At 38.0% G+C, this 26721-nt stretch overlaps 1 protein-coding gene and 1 non-coding gene across 2 annotated transcripts in view; one reads left to right on the top strand and one right to left on the bottom strand.

Annotated features, from left to right (window-relative positions):
- The window catches only part of LOC115210716, a 54858-nt gene that overhangs the window by 7511 nt on the left and 20626 nt on the right, over nucleotides 1–26721 (top strand). The window contains exon 2 of the mRNA XM_029779417.2: nucleotides 21693–21798. Coding sequence (XP_029635277.1) covers nucleotides 21693–21798 — 106 coding nt within the window. The remainder of the gene's footprint in view (nucleotides 1–21692; nucleotides 21799–26721) is intronic.
- LOC115211324 lies at nucleotides 20018–20124 on the bottom strand. Its single transcript, XR_003881593.1, has one exon. It is a non-coding gene; the product is annotated as a U6 spliceosomal RNA (small nuclear RNA).

The raw sequence follows: 26721 nt of genomic DNA, 5'->3' as shown, positions 1-26721 counted from the left end.
CACCTTGGGCAAGTGTCTTCTGCTATAGCCCCGGGCCGACCAATGCCTTGTGAGTGGATTTGGTAGACGGAAACTGAAAGAAGCCCGTCGTATATATGTATATATATATATGTGTGTTTGTGTGTCTGTGTTTGTCCCCCTAGCATTGCTTGACAACCGATGCTGGTGTGTTTACGTCCCCGTCACTTAGCGGTTCGGCAAAAAGAGACCAATAGAATAAGTACTGGGCTTACAAAGAATAAGTCCCGGGGTCGATTTGCTCGACTAAAGGCGGTGCTCCAGCATGGCCGCAGTCAAATGACTGAAACAAGTAAAAGAGTAAAAGAGTATATATAAAATTATAATATTAGGGAATATTATTCCAAACTTACAGGGAAAAATTCAATTTAGTATTACTAAATCAACTGAATAATTGTGAAATATATTATATATATATATATTTCAACATCACTATCAGTGTTTAACATGTGTTTTCCATGTTGCTAAGAGTTGGGCAGTTCGATAGGAGCTGATGAGCCAGAGGACTGTACTAAACCCTATCTTCTTTGGTATGATTTCTACAGATGGATATCCTTCCTCATGCCTACCATTTACAGCATGTACTGGTGCTCTTTTTTTTTACGTCACCAGCACTAGTAAGGTCACCAAGTAACTTGCAAGACAAGACTCCTCAACTGAGTGGGCTGTGGTGTAGAGGTAGGTGGCGTTATGCCGTGCGAGGTTAAAATATGATAGACAGAAAAGAATGTATTTTGCTGAAGAGGAGACACATGGCTTCCCCTGTTGGAGAGAAAGAAACAAGGGTGTACCCTCAAAGCACAAGGTGAATATGAAAGAATTGGGATAGAGGATCAGAAAGGATGGATGGGCAGATAAGTTTACAAAAGTGTGAATGGCTTGTGACAACAATTCTTCTTCTTAGGTCTCTTGATTCTGCAGAGAACATAGGGCCACAACAACATATTTTTGCAATGGATGTGGTTCTGGGGAATCCTCTTTGGCTCATCCCACATCAATTTTGCTGCCCTCACCTCTGCGTCGACACTCCTGTGCCAAGACTGTTTTGGTTGGTCCACTTTTCGTTTCCTTTGTGGGTTCCAGTCAAGAGCATGCTTGGTGACATTTGGTGCAGGCTTTCGTAGCAGGTGGCCTATCCATCCCCATTTTTGTTTCTTGATATCTGTCTCAATTGAGGCTTGTGTTCTCTGGGCACCTGATGTTAAGGATGTTTCTGAGCCATAAAGTAGAACTGACTTAACATTTGTGTTGAAGATCCAGATCTTGTGGAGTAAGAGGGCTGTTGATCTCCAGATTGGTCACAAGGTGTTGAAGGAGTGTCGGGATTTGTTTATTCGGCATTTAATGTCCTCATCTGAATTACATATGGCAAATAATCAAAAATATTGTCAACTTCCATGTAAACCTGTATTTTTATATGAAAGTGTTGTATTTATGTTGTCAACTATTATATAATTACATATGCACAAATAAACTTGCATATCATCCTGTAACTTGGTATTGGTCTTTGCATTTATCTGAACATTCTATATGTAAATGTCAACCAGGCTTCGTATTAGCTTACCTGTCTCATGTTTTATATATTTTATTCTTTTCTCTGTATATACGTATCATTTCATGAGTTTTATTTTCACATATGTACATACGATGAACTTATATCCATGTATTTGTAAAATTGTGATATGTATGTAAGTTTACATTTGTATGCATGCATCATTTTTTTAAATGTGAATATATACAAATGTAAAGCATAACAAAAAAAGTCTTTTTTTTTTGTTAACATAAACTCACTTGTTCACATATTCTATACTTGATGTGCAGGCATCTTTGTAGATAAATGCATTTGTATGTGTATTTATGTTTGCATCACCACGTGTACATATGCTTGTATGCACCAGTATGTATATATATATATATATATGCGTATATTTTTGTATATATTTATATTTGTAAGCATATTTTATATTTTGTATATATGCTTATATGTGCATATCTGTTGGTATTGATTTATATTTTGAAGCTTAGAGGTACACACACACACACACACTTTCTCTCTCTTCCTCTCTCTCTCCCTCTCGCTCTCACTTTATACAATCAAATCCATATATACTTTTTATGTTTACAGAAACTTATATAGCACCCAGCTGAATTAACTTCTCAAAATATAGTTATATAAATAACATTTTTTTATATATAGATTTACACCATTCCTATTAGTTCTAATTCCTTCTGTCTGTGGTGATAGTTATGGTGATATTTTCCTTAATATCACTTTGCATCCAAAATATGATATGTTTAGATAAATTTCCTTTATAGCTTATTTTTTCTTAAAACTTATTTAGCAATGTAGCCTACGCTGAGTAATTTTAATAGTATTTAGTTAGTCAATAGTTCTCTTACTTTAAATGTTACCCTAAAATACTATAGATTTTCAGATTGTCAGCTCTGATCTTATAATTAATATAAATGTTTCTCTATGGAGAATAGTATAAATATAATTCTTTTATGGGTCTTCATTTCTTTTGACATGTTTACAGTATCTTTTCAGAAATTTGAACATGCTCACTTGTCTTTCTATTTATGAGTATGTGTGTGTATGTATAATGTGCAAAACCATTTGTGTGTGACAGAAGTAGTATTAGTTTGGAATAGTAATCTGTGTATCATACTTAAAGCAGACGCATCATTGAAAGCCTAATAAACTGCAGTATTCGTTTTGAAATAGCATCTCTTATAGACATACAATGTTAAAATATGTATACATACATACATACGTGTGTGTGCACGTGTGCATGGGTCACAGTGAAAGTGTGGTTCTCAAAGCACTATGCTTATGTTTGTATTTTGTTTCACTGTTCTCTGCTCACTGCACCCAACCTCTCCCTGTTAAGCCTTCCTGACCTCTCATATTCCTAACATCCATCCCTCCATCACTCTTCTAACTACAGCACTATTCACCTGCTGTAATCATATGAGAGCAGAATCTGCACCTATTCCATCCCTCTTTGTGCAACCAACTACTTATCACCCTCTCTGGAACTACCTCCTTTTTAAATCCATTGCTTATTCTCAGTATCATTCCTTCCCAATTATTTTCCATTGATCACCCCTTCTTGTGTTCCCAGTTATCTTTAACTCTCCTGAGTTACATCTTGAGGCTGCCATACCTCATCTTTAACACTCTCTCATATCTGCTATCTTCTCAAAATATTCTGTGAAACCATTCAACCCATGGTAGCATGGAAGATGGATGTTAAATGATGTTATATACATAAGTATACACATGTATGTGTATGTATATATATATATATATATATATATATATATATATATAAGGTGTGTGTACGTGCTTATATATTTTCAGTGGTATGCATTAATGCAGTACACTTAACCAGATATTTCAGACTTGGTGTTTAGATAACATTCCACTCCTATACCCATGTTGCATTATAACTCTATTATCCAAGCAGCAATAGTCATGTGTGTTTGTGTATATATATATATATATATGTTTACTGATATAGAGTATGTACAAGAGGGAGAGAAATCAAAACATTTGTAACAGATTTAAAGTCTAAATTGTATCTTGACTGCAATATAATGTGTATTTTAACATCAGCTTAAAGATATCTCTGCTTATTCTTTCAGAAATTTGCACTTCACTTTCTTAGTGATAGTTAAAAAAAAAAAAAAATTTCGGTCTGAGGTGGTGGAAAATCTCATCGGTTTGTTACAACACTACCTAAAGTGATTTCAAATATATTTCCACTCAGATATATATATATATATATATTAGAAATATTGGGGGGTGCTTGCAAATATAAGAACACAGGAAGTGTGTCAAAGCCAACAGGAAGCATCGATGCTTCCTAGGGCTATATAGCGGTGGTGTAATTCCCTCTATGGGACTGTCACGTTATGTTGACTTTATACAACCACTCTAAATAAATATATATATATATATATATATATATATATTCCACTTAAAGTATTAAAATTATGAAGTCAGAAACAATGAAAAGACATTTAGTAATAAATAATAAAATAGGTGTAGGCATTGCTGTATGGTAAGAAACTTGCTTTCAGACCACATGGTTCTGGGTTCAGTCCCACTGTGTAGCATTTTTGACAAGTGTCTTCTTCTATAGCCTCGGGCCGACCAAAGTTTTGTGAGTGGATTTGGTAGATGTGAATTGAAAGAAACCTGTTATGTTGTGTGTGTGTGTACAATAGAGAGGGAGAGTAAACAGATGAGATCCAGACACTCTCGATATAGAAAATACTTTATCAAATAATTTGAACTTTCATCCCAAAGAGATTCATTGGATAATGTAGTCTTGTGTTCTTAATAATCGTAGGTTTGACCTGGAGTTAAATAGCATCAACAAGTCATTGACCTGAGTCAATGAAACTCTTGATAAACAACAATTACCAATTGAAAAATTCATAAAGACTACCAAATCTCAACCCTGATTAAGCTTATCTGATCTACTTAATAATTTGATATGTAACACTAAGACAGGTTTTGTTTTAATTATTTATTGGGATTATCCTACTTTATGCTACTTTCTGTTAGTTTTTTTTAATGACCACATTTGAAGCTTTATTGCAGTTGGTAACACTTATTGCCGGCTAATTAGAATAGCTCTCTCTATTGGTAACTCATGGTAAATCAAATAGTTCAGAACTTCAACTTTATCTACTCATAGTTAGGCATAGGAGTGGCTGTGTGGTAATTAGCTTGCTTACGAACCACATGGTTCTGGGTTCAGTCCCACTGTGTGGCATCTTGGGCAAGTGTCTTCTACTATAGCCTCAGGCTGACCAAAGCCTTGTGAGTGGATTTGGTGGACGGAAACTGAAAGAAGCCTGTTGTGTATGTGTGTATATATATATATATATATATATATGTGTGTATGTGTATATGTGTGTGTGTGTGTGTGTATGTGTATATGTGTGTGTGTGTGTGTGTATGTGTATATGTGTGTGTATGTGTGTATATATGTGTGTGTATGTGTATATATGTGTGTGTGTGTTTATGTCTATATGTATGTGTGTGTGTGTGTATATATATATATATGCAGAGAGAGACAGAGGAATATATATATATATATATATATATATGTATTATCCCCAGCCAATGTATCAGCAATCCTACTACCCTATATGTGTCTATGTATCTGGTTTTTTTTTGTATTGAGAACATGGCATGGATTTCTCATCCCTCTTCTTCCATAGTGTGCACTTTAAATTTTGATATTGCTGAGTGTTTGTGGCTTCTATCACCTAGTTCTAATAGGTATACCATGATTTTGGCCATAATAATGTTCAACTTTCTAGATTTGAATCTCCTATTGTGAGTTTCAAACTAACGCAGCTTACAGTTTTCCAGTGGATTTCACAATGGCAATTAGCTTATTACAACATAGATATCTTCATAGACCACACTCAGGATGTGGACATGCACTTCTTTCATCAGTTATCCAAAAATCGTAACAATTTTGTCCCTTTAATAAAATTGTTCATTTTGGTAGCGTCAGCAGTGACATTTTATCTCACAGAACCCCTTTGAGAAACCCTAGATTAAATGACTGTTTAAAGAGACAGAATTTAACTTTTACATTTATAGTGTAAACCAACCAAGTAGCTCCTGTGTTCTTGCTCAACCTGCTAGAAATAGCAGGCAAATTTCCTTCAACATTGGATTATGTAACCTAGGTCAGTGCTCAACAAACTATCTGATGTGGTGTACCAGCAAATTTTTTTTTCCAATGTGCCAGGGACCAGTAATATTTCTTAATTATTATTCAGCTAGTGTTAGGAACATAAATTGTGATTAAGATTTGGTGGAAGATTTTGATTCAAAACTTATGAAAACAAGACATTTGTACCACAGAGCCAGAGGCAGTTTCAGCCGGGTTGGTAACAAAAGGGTTAAGGGCATGTGTGCCTGTGGAGTGCCCAGCCACTTCCACATAAATTTTACAAGCAGGCAGTTCTGTTGATTGGATCAACTGGAACCCTCGTCATAACTGATGGAGTGTCAGTTATCTAGCAGCCCATTCACAAGGCTTTGGTTAGCCTGCTGAAATCGACTTTGCCTTTCTTCCTTTTGGGGTTAATAAAATAAGTACCAGTTGTGCACAGGGGGTCAATGTAATTGACCAGCCTCCTCTCACAAAATTCCAGGCCTTGTGCATATAGTAGAAAGGATTATTATTTGTTTGGTATGGGGGAAGGGGCTATGTGCATGGCATTCATAAGGCCTCAATTCTGATGAGACTGATACAGCTCTAGAAATAAATGATTTAATGTTTTCCTGTCTTCAAGTTAGCAACTTGTGATCTGAGAGGGTATTGGTTGCTCTTTCTAGCAGGTTGTGGATGTTCCCTCATTGGCTTGTTAATAAAGATGGTTATCACTTTATCAAGAGTATTACTAATGGGTTGATAAAGGTAAGGTGGCAAGCTGGCAGAATGGTTAGCATGCTGGGCAAAATGTTTAGTGGCATTTTGTCTACCTTTATGTTCTGAGTTCAAATTCTGCCAAGATCAGTTTTGTCTTTCATCCTCTTGGGGTCAATAAAATAAATACCTGTTGAGCACTGAGGTCATCAGCTTACCTCCTTCTCTGGAATTGCTGGCCTTGTGCCAAAATTTGAAACTAATTAGTTGATAAAGTTAAAAAAGTTCTGAACTATTTGATTTACCATGAGTTACCAATAGAGAGAGCTATTCTAATTAGCCGGCAATAAGTGTCACCAACTGCAATAAAGCATTAAATGTGGTCATTAAAAAAACTAACAGAAAATAGCATAAAGTAGGATAATCCCAATAAATAATTAAAACAAAACCTGTCTTAGTATTACATATGAAGTTATTAAGTTGATCAGATAAGCTTAATCAGGGTTGAGATTTGGTAGTCTTAATGAATTTTTCAATTGGTAATTGTTGTTTATCAAGAGTTTCATTGACTCAGGTCAATGACTTGTTGATGCTATTTAACTCCAGGTCAAACCTACGACTATAAGGAGCACAAGACTATATTATCCAATGAATCTCTTTGGGATGAAAGTTAAAATTATTTGACCACTACAAAGGGTTTTCTATATTGAGTTCAGCAACTGACGTCAAGGACTTTGTTGTTGTCACTCTTTAACTCCAGTTTAAACCAGATTGAACAGACCCATGGTCACAGGCATTCCATCAGTAACCATCTCATTTTTTCCTTCATAGGCTTGTCCTTTCAGCTGCTGGTGCCCCTTAAAAAGCACCCATGCTGGTGCTGGATTGACGCACCTGTACTGGTGGCACATAAAAAACATCCAGCACACTGTTAAGTGGTTGGTGTTAGGAAGGGAATCTAGCTGTGGAAACCATGTCACATCAGACAGTTGGAGTCTAGACAGCTTCATGTCAAACCGTCCAACCCATGCCAACATGGAAAGTGGACATTAAATGACGATAATGTACAAGCACTGTATGACCCCATTATCCAACTTGTATCTTATATTTTTAAATGCTAGGCTGTGATTTGAGAGATTTGGTTGTTATTTGAAGAAAGGTCAAACAACCATGTAATTAGTTTATCTTGTTTCGTTGATGAAGTTTTTGATATTAGCAATCATAATAAATTCACAAAATTGTTGGGAATGATTAAATCTCAAAACTTTGTAGTGGTAAATGTTTTTAAACATTTTACTGACTTCAACAAATTTTCACTTTCCCTGTTGATATGGCCTTGTAAATTTTCATTGTGGCCAGTGTCAGCAGCCACTACACTCTTGGAGTGGTTGGCATTAGGAAGGGCATCCAGCTGTAGAAGTCAAGCCAAATCAAACTGGAGCCTAGTGCAGCTCTCTGGCTTACCAGCTCTGCTCAAATTGTCTAACCCATGCCAGCATGGAAAATGGATGCTAAATGATGATGATGATGTTGTTGTTAAGGTGCTGAGCTGTCAGAATCATTAGCAAGTTGGAGAGAATGTTCAGCAGCACTTCATCCATCTTTACATTTTGGGCTCAGGTTCAGCTGTAGCTGACTTTGCCTTTTTCCTCTCAGACTGTTTTATTTTGTTTAATCAAACCTTGACCTTCGTTAAGAGAGCAAGTTGGCTGTTTCTTTAGTACTGAACAAAAATATCATTGAGCTGGTGTTAACAAAATACATAATAATATACAGGTAATATTGCTGACAGGATGTAGTCTGGTGTTTAAATCTGTTACAAATGTTTTGCTTTCTCCCTCTCCACTGTCTCTCTCTCTCTCTCTCTCTCTCTCACATACACACACACAGAGGCAGTGAATTCACTATCAGTTCCTCTTACTGTTACATGTCATTACCAGATCTTTAGCCTATGTAATCCACAATGCACTGATTTCTTATCACAGATTACTTTTTTTTATTTTTAGATGTTTTATTTACATAAACATTGAATTTTGATTTAATTACAAGCAAAACAAAAAAAAACCCTCAAAAAGCAGAGATTAAGCAGCAATAGATTGTGGAGAGTACACCCCAGAACAAATGGCCTATTCACCTGTGCTTTATAGACACAATTGCAATGGTGGTGTTGCAGAGAATGGCCAGTGACATTTACTGTATCAGCCACCCCATCTCATGAGGCTCATCCCTCAGATGGGCTGCAGTTATCCTGATTTTACAGAGGAAATCAGCAGTGCAGGGTCAGGTCCAATAACACATGAGGACTTGATGGTAACCAGCACTGTTTTTTCATTTCATAAATGCTTAATTCCACAAACCATATTGAGCAACAATTGCACCTGCCTAATTATAATTATGTTGACATTAGATATAGCTTATATTAAGTTTAATTTGCTCCTGTATGGTTTCAGGTTCAATCTCATTGCATGGTACCATGGTGAAGTGTTATTTTATTTTTTTTAGTGTCTTTATTTTTACCATAATACCAGATTGCTAAAAGCCTTTTTAGTAAAACTTCATAAATAGAATCTTGTTAAAGAGAATTGTTTCTCTTGATAGTTGGTGTATTAATGCATCACCCAGTTTAACATTGCCACATGTCCCATGGGTGCTTTTTGTAGAGTTCACTCTGTCTTTTGGATTAACGAGGACCATCTAGTTATCCTTAACCCTTTAACATTTAAACCAGTCATATCAGGTCCAAATACTCTACCTGTTTTATCTTCGAATTGACCAAATCCCAGTTCCCTCATCTACCTTATGATGTCATTCTAAAAATATACAATCACATTGTCAAAAACTCAAAGTTATGAGATAATGCATGATTAATTCAAAACAATGCAAATAAACAAGCATTACATTTGATGGGGTACTCTGAATACTAAAGGTTTAAGATAACTGATGACTTGTGCAGTGATATTTGTTTAACCCTTTAGTGTTCAGATTATTCTATCAAACATAAAGCCTATTGATTCACATTGATTTGAATTAATCATGCATTATCTCATATCTTCAAGATCTTGATGGTGCAATTACTTAATGTAGAATAACATTGTAGGGTAGGTGTGAGAGCCTGGATCTGGTCAGTTTGAACATAAAACAGATTAACTATTTTGGCCGGATATGGCCGGTTTAAATACTAAAGGGTTAAGGTGAAGAAGACTGATGCGCACTGTCAGTCCTGTTCTCTCATCCATGGCCATTTTTAATCCAGTGATAAAACCAGGTTAAGACAAAAAGAACAAAAACAAAAGCCATTAAAATGTTTATACTTTTAGTTACTAATTTTTGTTCCTCCTTAGGCAGCTGGCATAATTTTTCTGGAGCAGTTTTGGTTTTCTGTAGACCGTCTATAGGTTTAAGTGTGGCTGTGTAGTTAAGAAGCTTGCTTTCTAACCATATGATCTTAAGTTCAGTTCCACTACACGAGACTTTGGGCAAATGTCTTTTGTTATAGCCCTGGGTGGGCCAAAGCCTTGTGGGCAGATTTGTTTAACAGACACTGAAAGAAGCCTGTTTGTGTGTGTGTGTTCTATGATGGTTGTAAAAGAGCATCACCACCATACAAGCAACACTGTTCATTTCCAGTGTTCTGTGAAAAGAACATGTCCTGGCCATGAAGAAATATTACCTTGCTTGGAAGCAGGTGAGGGTTGGTGACAGGAAGGGCATTTGGACATAAAAGTTGGCTCAAATTTCATCTGACCCATGAAAGCGTGGAAAAGTGGATGTTAAATGATCACACACGCACAGGTACAGACGTGACTGTGTTGTAAGAAGCTTACTTCCCAACCACATGGTTTTGGGTTCAGTCCCACTGTGTGACACCTTGGGCAAGTGTCTTCTACTATAGCTTTGGGCTGACCAAAGTTTTGAGTGAATCTGGTAGGTGGAAACTGAAAGAAACCTGTCGTGGATGTTTTTGTCCCCTACCACCACTTGACAACCAGTGTTGGTGTGTTTATGCTTCTGTAACCTAGCAGTTTGGTAAAAGAGACTGATAGAATAATTAACAGGCTTAAAAAAGAAAATAAGTACTGGGGTCAATTAGTTCAACTAAAATTCCTCAAAGCAGTGCCTCAGCATGACTGCAGCCTAATGACTAAAACAAATAAGGTATCTGTCTGTATGACGGACTCTCCCATCATTAGACGATGTATGAGGGTTTGGCAATTTCTTAATGAACATAGGTGCAGGAGTAGCTGTGTAGTAAGTAGCTTACTTACCAACCTCATGGTTCCGGGTTCAGTCCCACTACATGGCACTTTGGGCAAGTGTCTTCTACTATAACCTCGGGCCAATCAAAGCCTTGTGAGTTGATTTGGTAGATGGAAACTGAAAGAAGCCCATTGCATGTGTGTATGTATGTATATATATATATATATATATATATATATGTATATATATATATATCTATCTACGTGTGTGTATATGTTTGTGTTTGTTTGTTCCTCCAACATTGCTTGACAACCGATGCTGGTGTGTTTATGTCCCTGTAACTTAGCGCTTCGGCAAAAGAGAACAATAGATTAAGTAATAAACTTACAAAGGATAAGTCCTGGGGTCGATTTGCTTGACTAAAGGCGGTGATCCAGCATGGCTGCAGTCAAATGACCAAAACTAGTAAAAGAATGCTTGTATAGACATAAACTCCCTCTCTCCCTCCATCATCACCTGCACTCCCTCGGCATTACCTGTACAGGTGCAACAAGTGCCACATGTCAGATGTTGAAATGATCGCAGAGCAACATGAAATGAAGTGCTTTGCTCAAGAACACAATGCAACACCTGGTCTGGGAATCGAACCCACAATCTCGCAATCGTGAGTGCAACACCCTACCCACTAGGCCATATATTTTGTATGTATACATACACATACACACATTCCTTCTTATGTAGAAACACTCAAACACTTGCATGCCTTTTCCACTCCAGTGGTTTGCGAATTTAGATACTTTATGTCTCATTTCCACTATGTGTTGCTAAACCCCCTTTGCTAGATATATCTTACATTTGATACTTGGCACAGTGGTTGTTTGTGTGCTCCAGAATGTAAAATTTCAAGACATATTTTTAAATATGGGTGTGTGTGCATGCATGTGTGTATGTGTATGTATGTATCTAATATACATATATATGTCTACATGGGTGTTATTTGTGTATATGTATATTTATGTTTTGTTATGCTTCGTATTTAAGAATCTCTAAAATATGTATTGCTATTGGTAAGGAATTTACAATTTATACTACTTTATTGTTAGCTGAATTGAAATCCCAGTGGAAAGCTGAAAATGTCAAAAATATATATATAAAATAAATAAAAAAAAAGAAATAAAAGAGAAAAAAAATTTTCGAATGTTATCTCTGGCTGGATTTCGTTTACACTGAATTTAATTTTAATTTCATTTGCTTCAGGCCAAATTTGAATTTGTTTACATAAACATGTCGATAAAACATGCCAGCAGTATTGTTGTACACTGTCAGTGATTTTAATGTAACAGTCAAACTGCTTCAGGAAATGACTGAGCTGAGCGTCATAGTATTTATTGAAAATAATAGTATATACAATGCGTAGGAATGTCAGGAGAAAGTGTTTTTAGTATTTTAAAACTGTACTAGTAAGGCTGAACTTATATATATATATAATATGTCCATCCAACCCATGCCAACATAGACAACAAATGTTAAACAATGATATATTCATATATATATATATATTGATAAAAATGGTAAGACAACAAAAGAATGAAAGAGACCTCGATATTATGTAAATAGAGGAATTTATCTGTAAAAGTAATGTGACAATTATTTGGTAGCCATGATAAAACTCCGAGTTTCGGATGCCGAGGTGGAAATCCATGCTGCCATCTCTTCAGTCCGATGGCCAGGTAACTGAAGAGATGGCGACGTGGATTTCCACCTCGGCATTCGAAACTCGAAGTTTTATCATGGCTACTGAATAATTGTCACATATCTATATATATAAAACTGTAGTTGTGTGAGTGTCTGTACCCTTCGATTTAGATTCCTAACTACTCCCACATTTCGCGGTGCAGTTTAACCAAATTCGGGTATCTTATAGTCGTGATTCATATCGAGCCTGTCTGAGTATTAGCGCGCGTCTACGATGAGTCTACGATTTTAAAAATAATTTAACATTTTTATTCCATTTTAATGCATAATTTTTCGTGTGTCGATGGCGGCGGAGTTGGCGTCCATGGTCACACCTGAACCTGTTTGCTTCTCCCCTCCCTCGTGAAGCTGTGGGGAAGGGAGTGTAAGGAAATCAACGTCGTAAAGCGTTGTCAAGGAGACCAGCGTTCTTTTAGAACAACGACTTCATGGCTTGAAGACACCAAAACAGAAATGGCTAAGAAAGCCCGAATTGACATCTATAAGGGAAGTAACTCTCTAAAAATGCTTATATAGTTATTTCCCTTACAAACCCGAGCAACGCCGGGCGATACTGCTAGTTACTTTTACAAATATATATATATATATATATATATATATATATATATATATATATAGATCATCTGTAAAAACATAAATCCAAAAAAAGAAGCACACTCTGAGTTATAGAACAGTATATATTAAAGTTAGATAAGGCAGGTTTATGAGATTACTTTAGGTTTCACGTCCATAAAGGGCTTAGCTTTATGGCATATCATCAAATCTCCAAACCTGTTGGCTTAAAGCCTCTCTAGCAAGTGGCCTCTCTAGCAAGTGGCCTCTCTAGAAAATGGAGGAGGAAAGACCTTGTTATTCAATGTCAACAAAGGGGATTGTCTCCATTTGGCTATCGATTGCTGGTGACCCTGCCATCCTGTGGGTTCCAATAGGCCAGCAGGAATTTCCTGAAATGGTAAGCATGGTCCGAAGACCTGTTCTGGAGTTTAGGATGTTCCCTGGGTTGAGAGAGCTATTTAGGATCTTCGCCTGTTCTGCTATGCATAATTTACAGCCCTTGGTCCCGTTTATGTAGGGGCCTGGATTTTCTAGGATTCTCTGATATTGTGTATGGAATCCCATTGTCTATCAGCTGCCATACATTGCTGGTTAATGATGTGACGTATCGCCTTTCTGGTATCCTGAAGGAGGATGTGTGGTTGGAGAGGCATTGTTTGAATGAGTTCCCAGAACAGCCAAAGTATCTCCTTGGTCGGGTGTTGGCAATGCTGTCTGTTGGTGTTGACATTGGTGCCACCGTTGTCGCTGGAACTGGTGCTGTTGGTGCTGGAATCATTGTAGGTGGCGATAGTGTTGGTGCCAATACTGCTGGTGTTATAAAGGTGTTGTTGTTATTATTATGGCCCTCATCATTGATGGAGGCACTCTCATTGCTGTTATAGATGTCATTGGTGATGGCTCTGCTGCTATTGTTGTTATCGCTGGTGATGGTACTGCCACCGCTGCTTTTAGAACTGTTGTGCCTGCTACTGTTGCCATTAAGGAAGCTGCTGATGATGTTGCTGCTGTCGTTGATGTTACTGTTTCTGTTATCGCGAGTGATAGTACTGTCGGCTCTGTTTGTGCTTCTGCTGCTGCTGTTGTTGTTGTTAAGCAACAAGATGGGTAAGGGTGATTAGGTGATGGTCTAGGGCTTAGGGGCAGGAGACCCCAGACCTTGGAAAAAAAACTTTGGTTGTCTTGTTGTACTCAAGGGCTCTTGGTTGATGCCTGACACCACTGGGAGGTGGCCCTCAAAATAACTGGAAATGGAGATCTCCAGGTCCAAATTCTTGAACTGCTACTGGTACTGACATCCATGTTACTGTGGTAGCCATTAGGGGAGCTGCTGTTAGGGTCAGCCAGTATCTCAGCTTCATAGACAACTCCCTTGGTTTCGCAGTGGCCCCTCACTGGGCATCTGTTGTGGTCCCTGCATATAACATCCTGCCTCTGCTTGTCGTCAGGATGTGCTAACTAGAATGTTCTTAATATTGGGGGCATAACTAAATGAGACTCTAAGGGTGTGCCTGTTGAAAATGCGTCTGTACTTATGTGAACATGTGAAATGTTTATCTGTTAACTTAAGGAATTTCCTACCTACAGACGTTTTTATGTTAAAGGAGAAGGGGGTGCAAACCAAATGCAATTTCTGTGGTACTTCCTTTTATGGATGTTGGGGTCTGGCATGTATGAGATGCAGTCCCTAAATCTGCTAGCAGCTAGGGCCTTGTTATAGTAGGGGGCTGCAGCATCAAAAATCTCTTGGCTGGAGGAAAGGTTAGGGATTCTCTTACTAACACGCTTCACCAGGTTTTTGAACTCAGTGGGTGGGTGACTGGAAGCTGTGTTGATGTATGTTAGCCTCTCATTTGGTTGCAGTAGGGCCTGTATGTACCAGAGCCCAAGTCGAGCATGATGTCTGGAGATGGCTTAACTGACTGAAAGTCAGTGTCAGTAATATTCTTGTTTAAGTATAATAAATTTGTACTCTACAAAAGTATAGAGTAACCCATCAGATTAATGTAGAATTGTTTTTATTATAACAATTGCAGCGTGGAAGGTGTTTATAAGCCATTTAAAAAAAACACACACACAAAAACTGTTGGATTCACTTCAACATTTAAATTTTATTTTATTATAAATGAACATAAAAACAAACGTGTGTGTGTATACATGCATATATACATATGTATTCTTTGTTGATTTACTATGCATAAATTAGGAAGGGCATCCAGCCGTAGAAACATTGCCAGATCAGACTGGGCCTGGTGCAGCCTTCTGGCTTCCCAGACCCCAGTTGAACCGTCCAACCCATGCTAGCATGGAAAGCGGATGCTAAACGATGATGTTGAGAACAGATATTCAAGCTAGAATCAGAAGTATTGTATCAGCAACACAAGCCCAACTGATCGCTAAGCGAATAAAAACAAAAACAATGAATTATGGTAACATTACAAATTTCTAGTAAATAACAAAACCCATAAACAAGACCACATAGCTCTTATAAATATTTACACTTTCTCTTTTAAAAAGAAGTTGCAGGATGCCATGTGCAGTGGTGTTTGCTGTTGTTTGCCAATAGTGGTGTCTGTAAAACACTTTTCTCAGCATGTAAAAAGATGGGCATATGATGTATGTGTTTATTGTATTTGGAGATGAGAAAAATGCAATGGGAACCACTGATTTAGTGATTAATTGAATGTTTTTAGGTTTACCAAAGTCATGCCTTTGTACGAATTCAGACAGTGGTGTTTGCCAACATTCACCAATAGTGCTGCCTGTGAAACACATTTCTCACCACGTAAACGAGTGTATGACACGTGTGTTTATTCTGTTTTAAGATGTATGTAGTCTTGAACTATTTTCTCTACATGTATTTTAGTAATGGTGATGTTGCACCCATCAACAGATGTGTAGTGCCTGCTATTAAATGGTGTTTTACTATAAGCACCGAGCATTCCTTTATAAGCATCAAGTATTCCCCCCATCAAGTACAGTAAGGCAGCCACACAATTTTGTAACAGTATTATTTCTACATACAGGTTTATATGGTACCATGACTCACAAATTAAGGTTAGGGTCCTGTTGTTCTTGAAATATTAGGGTCAACCTTTATACGGGGTCTATGGAAAATTCTCAATTTTTGGCCTAAAATAGGGTGTTGACTTTTGAGATCGACTATTACTTGAGTATATACAGTACTTAACAGTATTTATTCCAACCTCTATACTCTGAGTTCAAATTCCTCAAAGATTAACCTCTTCCTTTTATCCTTATTGGAGGGGTGGAGAATTGATAAACTATGGGAGCAGTGACACAATGGATTAGTGGAATTGTTAATATTCGTGTTTTTGGGTAGTCAACTTAATCCAGCACTTGATCCTAGGGTGCCTTTAGCAGTTAACTCTGCGGGCACTCAGGTCAAGTCCCAGTTGGAAGATAATTTTCTTGTCTCACTTTTGGGTGGGGCCTGAAAAAAATATAAAGGGTTATGGGCATGACCCTTCCCTTCAGGCATAGCTGTGTGGTTAAGAAGCTCACTTTGCAGCCATGTGGTTTCAGGTTCAGTCCTACTGCATGGCACTTTGGGCAAATGTCATCTGCTACAGTCTCAGTCAATTTGGTAGACAAAAACTGGGGAGCCCATCATATGTAAATGTGTGTTTGTGTTTTTCAACCACACTTTGGTCTGTTCATGTTCTTGTAACTTAGCGGTTCAGTATGAAAGACAGATAGAATTAGTTTCAGACTTCAGAAAAAAGTAAGTATTGGGGTAGATTTGTTCAGCTAAACCCTTCAAGGCATGGTCACGGTTAAATTACTAAAACGAGTTAAAAGATTACTAAGGTTAACATTGCTGCTCACTGTTTTGAGGGTTGAGGAAGTCCAAACTTTCAACCTTCTCTAATAACACCAATGTTTTCAAACCAATGAACAAGCACTACATTGTTTGACCTGTTAGAAATATGAACCATATCTCTCATAAATTGTATTATCTTAAAAAAAGGAAGGTATATTGGATAATATAATTCTTAGAGAAAAATGGAATAGTTAAGGCTGGAACACTTTTGATCAAAGGTCTGTTTGAGCAGGGTTGACTTGGGGTTCAACAATACCAATGTGTTTCAATGAGTCTAGGACATTTGCCTCCCATGGACAGTAACCCTCCAAGGACAATTACGGGTAGTTGTTGTCGGAGAGGAATTGTCCTATTGGGGTGGGGATGGGGGAATTGTCCTCTGAGGATAATTGTCCTGATACGGTTTCAATGAACTAAATGATTTATTGATCCTATTTTTTTCTCTCTTTCTTTTACTGTTCATACCCCTTGATTGCTAAAGGTTGCAGATTAATAACAGACGAAGAACTTTTAAGACCAATAACTAATGTATATTACTGTGACTAATAGACTATAATAAGAAATTAGTTTTGAGTTTTGCCTTAAGTTGTCAATCCTTGGAAAATGTCACAGCTACCTAATTCCTTCTCTGAAAATCATTGGCTCATTCTTGTATCAGACTTTATTGAAGTATAAAGCCTTGCATTTATGGAAAAAGGGATAGTGAAGGTTAACGATCACTGTGTCTTTCATAAAGGGATTACTGACATATTTTCAGCTGGATATTGGAATCTGATCTTGTATTGGATCTTGTATTGGACTGTCAGTAATACAATTTTCTCCCCAGCAATTATGATAATATAAGAAATATTTACTTCATCACTGTCTCTCCTCTTCTCGTTCTCCCATATCTCCTACATGCTCTGGTTGCCATCAGAAGCTCTGAGTATTCAGTTGTACAGTTACCATAGTGACATGGGCAAATGGTGGTAAACAGAGACACTTAATGAGATAATGATTGATGAGGATGATTATTTAAGAAATGGTTACACTTTACTGTCACTATGACAATGACGAATACCATCATCATCATTATCATTGGTAACAACATCAACAACTGAATTATTTACTGCTGTGTGTGGATTTTTTTTTTTCCACTAAGATACTGAACAGCGTAACCTTTTCTCCTTTTTAGTCTGAGATGAAGGGCAATGACCTTTTGTAATCTTCTTCAGACTGGTGAGATCGGTGCTGTTGATTTGGGTCATGTTTGTATTGAAAACATTAGCTAATAAAAGAAGTGAGAAGAAAAAAAAAAAGAAAAAGGACCAACTGCATGGTTGCTCAACCTACTAGAAATAGCAGCTAAGTTTAAAAAAAAATATGGACTCATTGGACAATGTCCTAGATGTACAAAAAAGATGGGATGGTCATAACTGGACTGCTTTCGATTATCAGTCTGCTCAATCAAACCTAAGATGAAACTAAAGAATAATATGATAATATGGATCAGAATGGATTTCTTAGGGTTGCAAATTTGGGAAGAAAGGGTCGAGCCAAGTCTTCAGTGCATGGATGGGAAAACAGCATGGCTATCAGGCAGGCTTTGACTCAGGTTGTTTTCAGCCTGCTAGTGGAACAGAAACACCGGGAAAACATTTTGCTCAAGAACACAGTACACTGTCATCATCATCATCATCATTTAATGTCCGTTTTCCATGCTGGCATGATTTTGATGGTTTGACCAAAGGCTGGTAAGCTGGGGAGCTGCATCAGATTCCAATCGAATTTGGCCTGGTTTTTACGGTTTGATTTCCTTCCTAATGCCAACCACTCCAAAAGTGTAGTGAGTGACATTTACATGACACCAGCATTGGCCACAGCTACAATCTCACTTGGCTTGACTGCCAAAGGTCTTGGTTACCTGTCACTGCCCAGGAATTGAAACCATAATCTTACAGTCATGAGTACAACACCCTAATCACAAGGCCACACATCTTCACTAAATATGTAACAGTGTGATTTATTGGCTCTCCATGTTCTCAGTTTTAATCCTCTCATGCTGGCATTGACTCTTATCGTTCCATCTGGGAGGTGTTGAGGAAGTAGCAATTATTCAGTTCAGTTAACTATCCCCTTTCTACCAGATTCAACTAACTATCCCCTCCTCATTATTGGTAGCTTTGTACCAAATTAAAAATTCTTTATTCATGCTTTTGTGTTGTTGAGGTTGTATCTTCAGATTTCACTTGTCATATTCCTTGTATTAATCCTTGTATTAATTCTTTGATTTCCTGAGTTTCTGCCATGGCTTGATGAATAAGTGTCACTACCTTTTATTCAGATCAGTGGTTCTCAACCATTTCTTATCAATGGACCCTTTTGATTACTATTTTAATTCTGATGGGCCCCCATGGTCAGTCAGTGTTTAAAAACTAGTTTTGTAGATACTTCTTTCAAAATTCCTATTTTGTTATTCACACATATCCTTGTGTAGGCCGAACTGTGTAAAACACCTGAGAAAGGAATATAGCTGTTTCTTGCAATAACTACATCTAAAACAAAATTTTATCATGGACCCAGTCTTCTATTTTGCTTATGTGGACCCCTAAAATCTTATAAGGACCCCAAATGAAAACCACTAGTTTAGAAGTAAAGGTTCTTAGTTTGAATCCCATCTAGTATTGTGTGTACATCAAGGAATAGAACATCTGATGATGATTGTAGGTAAGAAATGTAGAGGAGATGTAAATAGTAAATGTTTCACCTGTCAAGCTGAGGTTAATAGTCCAAAAAATTATAATCTTATTAACAATAAACAAGCATTTAGTTAATCTTCCTGTTAGGTTTGGTCATGCATATTGACAAGGTAATAAGATTTCTGTGCCTCTTTGAATATAATGATATTGCTGGTGAGGTGCATCAATTGTTTCAATGAATTAACAGTTAAAGTATAAAAGAGTACTGCAATTTGTTTGAAGCATTGCAATGTCATCATCATCATCATCATCATCATTTAACGTCCGTTTTCCATGCTAGCATGGGTTGGACGGTTCGACCGGGGTCTGGGAAGCCAGAAGGCTGCTCCAGGCTCCAGTCTGATCTGGCACTGTTTCTACAGCTAGATGCCCTTCCTAATGCCAACCACTCCAAGAGTGTAGTGGGTACTTTTTGTGTGCCACCGGAACAGGGGCCAGGGGAGGCTGGCAACGGCCACGATTGGTTGGTGCTTTTTATGTGCCACTGGCACGGAAGCCAGTCAAGGAAAAATGTGGAACGCTTCACGAATTAGCATGTCATCCTTGTACAGGGGCCATGCTAATCTTCTCTGTATTGTTCCAATTTTAGAATATGTACTGCCGTAGATATTACGATGTGTAAATATATTTTGAAGAAGATCTTTAGACAATAAATGAGAATAAAGACAAGACATTGTATTACCATATATAGGTTGCTTAATGTGTCTCAGGCACATGGTTCAGTGATTAGAGCATTCGGCTCTCATTCATGAGGTAGTGAGTTCAATTCCCAGATTGGGCTGTGTGTTGTATTCTTGAGCAAGACATTCTGTTTCAGTCCACTCAGCTGCAGGAAATGAGTTGCAGTGTCACTGGTGCCAAGCTGTGTCAGCCTTTGCCTTTCCCTCGGGTAACATTGGTGGTGTGGAGAGGGGAGGCTGGTATGCAAGGGAGACTGCTGGTCTTCCATAAACAACCTTGCCTGGACTTGTTCCTTGGAGGGTAACCTAGGTGCAATCCCATGGTCATTCATAACTGAAGGGGGTCTTTTTAATGCTTCTTTTATATTGTGGGAAAGCATCATTATCATAATTTAATCCTTTAGCCATGAGATTATTCTTTCAAATGTAATGCTTATTTATTCACATTGTTTTGATTTAATTGTGCATTATCTTGTAGCTTCAAGATTTTGACAATATTTATTTTTTAAATGTCATTGTAGGGTATGTGAAAGATGCCAAATTTGGCCATTTTGAGTATAAAACAGGTAGAATATTTGGGCCAGAGATTGCCAGTTTACATACTAAAGGGTTAATGTCCATGTTTCTTGCTAGCATGGGTTGGATGGTTTGACAAGGATCCAGTGTGTCCAAGGACTGCATCGTGTTCCAATGTCTGTTTTGGTATGGATGTTACCCTAGATGTCCTACCTCACACTAACCATTTTACAGCATGGACTGAATGCGTTTTTGCATACCATCTGCACTATTGAGGTTGCTATGCAGCTTGCAGAACTACAAACCCTGGGGTAGGGGAATGAGGGAAAAAATGAACAGTAGGAGCTATAAGAGATAGATAATGGTGATAAGGTGCTTGGGTGGCCCCTCAAGGGGAGTTGAAGAATCAGTTTGTAAGATTGTTTAGGAAGGAGAATGAGGTGGTGGAGGTAGACTGCCAAAATTGGTAGGGTTGAAGGGTGCCAAGCAAGGAACCTTGAGTTGGTGAAGATAGAGGGATGCAAAGGAGTTGGGGGTCAGGATGCAGCAAAAGCAGTAACAATGATATTGCAGTGAGTGGAAGGACAAGAAAGAGATGACCTGGTTAGGTCATCTGCAGGAGCTGGGGCTGGGGTGTTTAAATCAAATGTAAAATAGAAAAATCACCCAAGAGTTTGGAGAAAAAAGTATTATTATTATTTGCAGGCTGAAATATAATAGAAGTATTAAACAATCTATGTAGGATGACACACTATCTTGTCTGTGCTTTTATTTATTGGCATCACCTTACATATTGTGTCTAACTTCTAACCTGCGTTACTTAAAGGTCAGCTTAGAAATATTTATATCAGTTAAAATGTAACTACATTTGTATTCATCCACCACCAAGTCAGCATGAATATTCTTTTTGAAAATGTGCTATCAAATTAGTATTTCTGATTTTCGTTGTTATTGACTGTTTCTCTATTTTTTTACTCATTTTTAGATAAATCATTCCTGCCAACAAGCTTAATCTACAACAGAAAAGTATCTTGTGGTAACATAACTCCAGGTATATATACTTCCAGAACATGGACATGTTCAAACATTAGGTAAGTTGGTGTTCAGTCATTTGTTTTAAAAAAAAATTATTTTCTGGTGCAGTAGTGGCTGTGTGGTAAGAAGTTTGATTCCTAACCACATTGTTCCAGGTTCAGTCCCACTCCGTGGCATCTTGGGCAAGCGTCTTCTACTATAGCCTTGTGCCGACCAAAGCCTTGTTAGTGAATTTGGTAGATGGAAACTGAAAGAAGTTCATTGTATGTATATATATATATGTATATGTATATACACACACACACACACATATATATACATGTGTGTATGTATATATTTGTGTGTCTGTGTTTATCCCCACCACCATCACTTGATAACTAATGTCAGTGTGTTTACATCCCCGTAACTTAGCGGTTTGGCAATAGAGACAGATAAAATAAGTCCTGGAGTCGATTTGTTTGACTAAAGGCGATGCTCCAGCATGGCCACAGTCAAATGACTGAAAGAAGTAAAATAAAAAAGAGTAGCTGCTGAATGAAGGATACAATTCAACAAACTGCATAAGCATCTTGGAAGTTCCTTATTCCTATGTCTCCTCTCTCTTTCTCTCTCTCTTTCTTTCATGATCATCATTAGTTAACGTCTGTTTTCCATGCTGGTATGGATTGGATGGTTTGACAGGAGTTGACCAGCTGGAGAGCAGCATCAGGTTCCAATTGTCTTATTTGTCATGGTTTCTATAGCTGGATGTGGAGGCGCATGGCTTAGTGGTTAGGGTGTCAGCACCATGATCGTAAGATTGTTGTTTCGATTCCTGGACCGGGCGATGCGTTGTGTTCTTGAGCAAAACACTTCATTTCACGTTGCTCCAGTCCACTCAGCTGGCAAAAATGAGTAACGCTGCGATGGACTGGCATCCTGTCCAGCTGCAGAAAACATAGAAACCGGGGAAACTGGGCCCATGAGCCTGGCTAGGCTTTAAAAGGGCGCATTTATTTATTTATTATCTATAGCTGGATCCCTTCCTAATGCCAACCATTTTACAGAGTGTACTGGATGCTTTTTACGTGGCACCAACACCAGTGCCTTTTACATGGCACCAGCATGGGTGCTTTCTACATGGCACCAGCATAGGTGATTTCTACATGGATGCTTGGCTTTCCAGAAAAAATTCTACCATATATAAAGCATCTGCTTCAAGCCCTCCTGTTATATTTCTGTTGAAATACACTGCTTTTATTTCAAATAATTTTGAAAATAATGGAAAATTTCATAAGATGACTGTCATTATTAAACTGGTGTTTGGCGCCTAAATTAGCATGAAGCTTTGATGGGAAATCATATTAAAACAGGAAGTTTGTATCATAAAACTAAGAGTGGTCTCAGGTGGGTTGGTATCAAGAGGATTAAACAATATTATAAATTTTCAGATTATTAACTACATCTTTAGAGAATGTTGCTTCCACTATCATTTTACTAACCCATTACTGTTACACTTAAGTGAACATATACATACACACTGATAATTTCTAAGTAGTGATAATTTGTAGCACGTGTATAAATATTAAAATATTTCTGCAGCACTTTTCTCATCTCTGAATGAAATATCCATAATGCCACAGTAGCAGTTCACATACAAAATATATATTTTCTACATATATTATACAGACATGTATTTCAGCCAATGTTGCTCTTAAAAATATGCTAATTTCCTACACATATCATCATCATCATCATCATTTAAAGTCCGTTGTCCATGCTGGCATGGATTGGACAGTTTGACCAGGGCTGGAAGGCTGCACCAGACTCTAGTTTGGTTTGACATGGTTTTCTACAGCTGGATCATCATCATCATCATCATCATCGTTTAGCGTCCGTTTCCATGCTAGCATGGGTTGGACGGTTCTACTGGGGTCTGTGAAGCCAGAAGGCTTCATCAGGCCAGTCAAATCTGGCAGTGTTTCTACGGCTGGATGCCCTTCCTAACGCCAACCACTCCGTGATGTAGTGGGTGCTTTTTACGTGCCACCCGCACTGGTGCCAGACAGAGCTGGCAAACGGCCACGAACGGATGGTGCTTTTATGTGCCACCGGCACGAGGGCCAGGCGAGGCTGGCAACGGACAAAAAACGGGCGGTGCTGGCAACGGTCGCGAAACGGAAAGTTCTCTACATGCCACCGGACTGGTAACACATCTGCAATTTCCATTGATCGATTTCCATTGGATGCTCTTCCAAATGCCAACCACTCCAAGTGTGTAATGGGTGCTTTTATTTGCCATTTGCATGACACCGGTCTCTGCCACAACTGTGATTTTGCTTGGCTTGATGACATAATAATGAAGATTTTAGTCATTGCTTCTACGAAGCCCAACACTTGAAAGGAACTCAGCCACTTAGCTTCCGTGAAGCCCCACATTCGAAAGGAACTCAGCCACTTAGCCTCCTTGAGGCCCAACACTCGAAAGGACCTCAGCCACTTAGCCTCTGTGAAGCCTAATGTTCGAAAGGAACTCAGCCACTTAGCCTCTGTGAAGCCTAATGTTCGAAAGGAACTCAGCCACTTAGCCTCTGTGAGGCCCAGTGCTCGAAAGGAACTCAGCCACTTAGCCTCCGTGAGGCCCAACGCTCAAAAGGATCTCAGCTACTTTGCCTTCGTGAGGTCCAATACAATATGTAAATATTTATAATTTCTAGTATACATTATAGTATATACATCTAAACTACATTTCAATCAGTTTCATTTGGTATCTTATTGTGTACATAGTTTTTCGCTGTATTTGAGCAAGGAATTTCAGCATATTTTAGACATTTTTTTAAGGCTCATTTTCTGGAGACAAATATAAATTATTTCAAAACTTGATTAGAGGTTTAATCTATCAATAATATATTATCATGAAATGAAAGTTATGGTTCATAGTATTAAAGCTTTGTATGTCACCAGAGAAATTTTAGCATTGAAGCATAGAAAGAACTGTAACCTAGATTTTAAAATTATTTAAACAATGATTCTTTTACTTTGAGTCTAAAGTAAAAAGACCCCTTTCGGTCATGAATGACCATAGAATTGCACTTAGAAAGTTCCCCACCAAGGTACAAATCTGAGAAAGGTTGTTTATGGAAGACCAGCAGTTTCCTATGCATACCAGCTTCCCTTCTTCACGCCAGTTATCTAAGGGAATGGCTTGGCACTAGTGACATCGAAACTCGTTGCTACAGCTGAGTGAACTAGAGCAATGTGAAATAAAGTGTCTTGCTTAAGAACACAACACACAGCCTGGTCTGGGAATCGAACTCATGATTGTGAGCTTGATGCTCTAACCACTGAGCCATGTGCCTTCACAAATTTTGAGTCTAATTCTCAAGGAATGGCTTTGCAGTTACATGGCTTTGAATTCAGTTGTGTTGCACGATACTTTAGTTGTGCAGCTTCTGTGATACCATTCAGTGGACCAAAACTTTGTGAGTGAAATTAGGTTATCATATGTGCAGGTGGCATGTAAAAAACACCATTTGAGCGTGGCCATTGCCAGTACCACCTGACTGGTCCTTGTGCCGGTGGCACGTAAAAAGCACCCACTACACTCTGGGAGTGGTTGGCATTTGGAAAGGCATCCAGCTGTAGAAACTCTGCCATATTAGATTAGAGCCTGGTGCAGCCATCTGGTTAGCCAATCCTCAGTCAAGTCGTCCAACCCATGTTAGCATGGAAAGCAGACGTTAAATGATGATGATGATATGGAAACCTGTTAGAGGAACCATTCTTATCCTTAGGTGATAGACTTAATCTGTTAACTGGCCCTTGGATGCTTTTTGTTGGTGCCATTCTGCTGCAAGCATTTGGTCCAAACCTCTCTGGCTTGACAATAACTTCCTCTCTCTAGTTACAGAGGCTCTCAACAAGATCATTGGCATTGCTCTTCTTCCCATCTTAACCACTGCAAAAGTCTTACTTTGTATGTCTCTAGGACAGTGCTCCACAACCGGTATTCCACGGCACACTGGTGTGCCATGAGACAATGCTAGGCATGCCACAGTGTAACCTGAATATAATTTTTTTCCCTATAGTTTTAGTTATATTTTTAGTTCAGGGGTGCTGCAAGATTTTGAAAAGGATATAAGTGTACCACAAGTGAAAAAAGGCTGCTCCAGAAGAACTTTTCTTTGATGATATTGGTTTAATATATAATACTTGAGTCATTGAGGCCCAGAAACTTGTTTTAACTATTTGGTAAAAACCCATCTGACACCAATATTGGCTCTAAAATACAAAATCTCATTTTTTTGTGAAAACCTTTTGATAGCCCACATGCCTAAGGCTATCCCTGATTCTATGATACAAACCTTCCTAAGTGATCTAAAAACCTTCTATTGAAATTTCATGTTGATTTATGTTCCAAATACTAGTTTAACAATGACAAAAATTATTTCACTAAATTTTTCGTTATTTCCAAAATTAATTGGAACAAAAGAAATATGGTAATAAAGGGGTGAATAATGTTCAAAGCCAATTAAAACTTGATTATTTTATAAACCTCTCGGAATTCTTGGTTTATTAAAAAATTAATTGAAGTATAATATAGTTCATTGAAATTATGGCTACTAAAGGATTAATCGGCATAACAACCCACCTCCACCCCCACCCTGCTTCTCTCTCTCTCTCTCTCTCTCCCTCCCTCCCTGTTCGCCTTCTCAAGCATTAACAACTTTGATCTAGTAGAACTTCAACAACAGTCATTGTTTAAGCCCCAGAGCAAATCCAGAGTGGCAGTTTAAGTTCGCCTTTTGTAGTTAGGTTTTTCATTGTTTGCAAATACGCATGTTGCTAAATCAGTATTCACAGCTTTGCAAAATGTGAATACCTCCTTTGTCTCAAGAAACTTTCAAAGATCAAGGCTTACCTTTGGATTTATGACAATAAGTCAGATGAAAGACAAATCTTTATTTTGGACATTCACATATTATCTTGGTGCTTGTTTT

Source organism: Octopus sinensis, linkage group LG4 (assembly GCF_006345805.1).
Source record: "Octopus sinensis linkage group LG4, ASM634580v1, whole genome shotgun sequence".
Classification (NCBI taxonomy): domain Eukaryota; kingdom Metazoa; phylum Mollusca; class Cephalopoda; order Octopoda; family Octopodidae; genus Octopus; species Octopus sinensis.
Note: the sequence above shows the minus strand (reverse complement) of the source record. Positions and strands in the feature narration are given on the sequence as shown.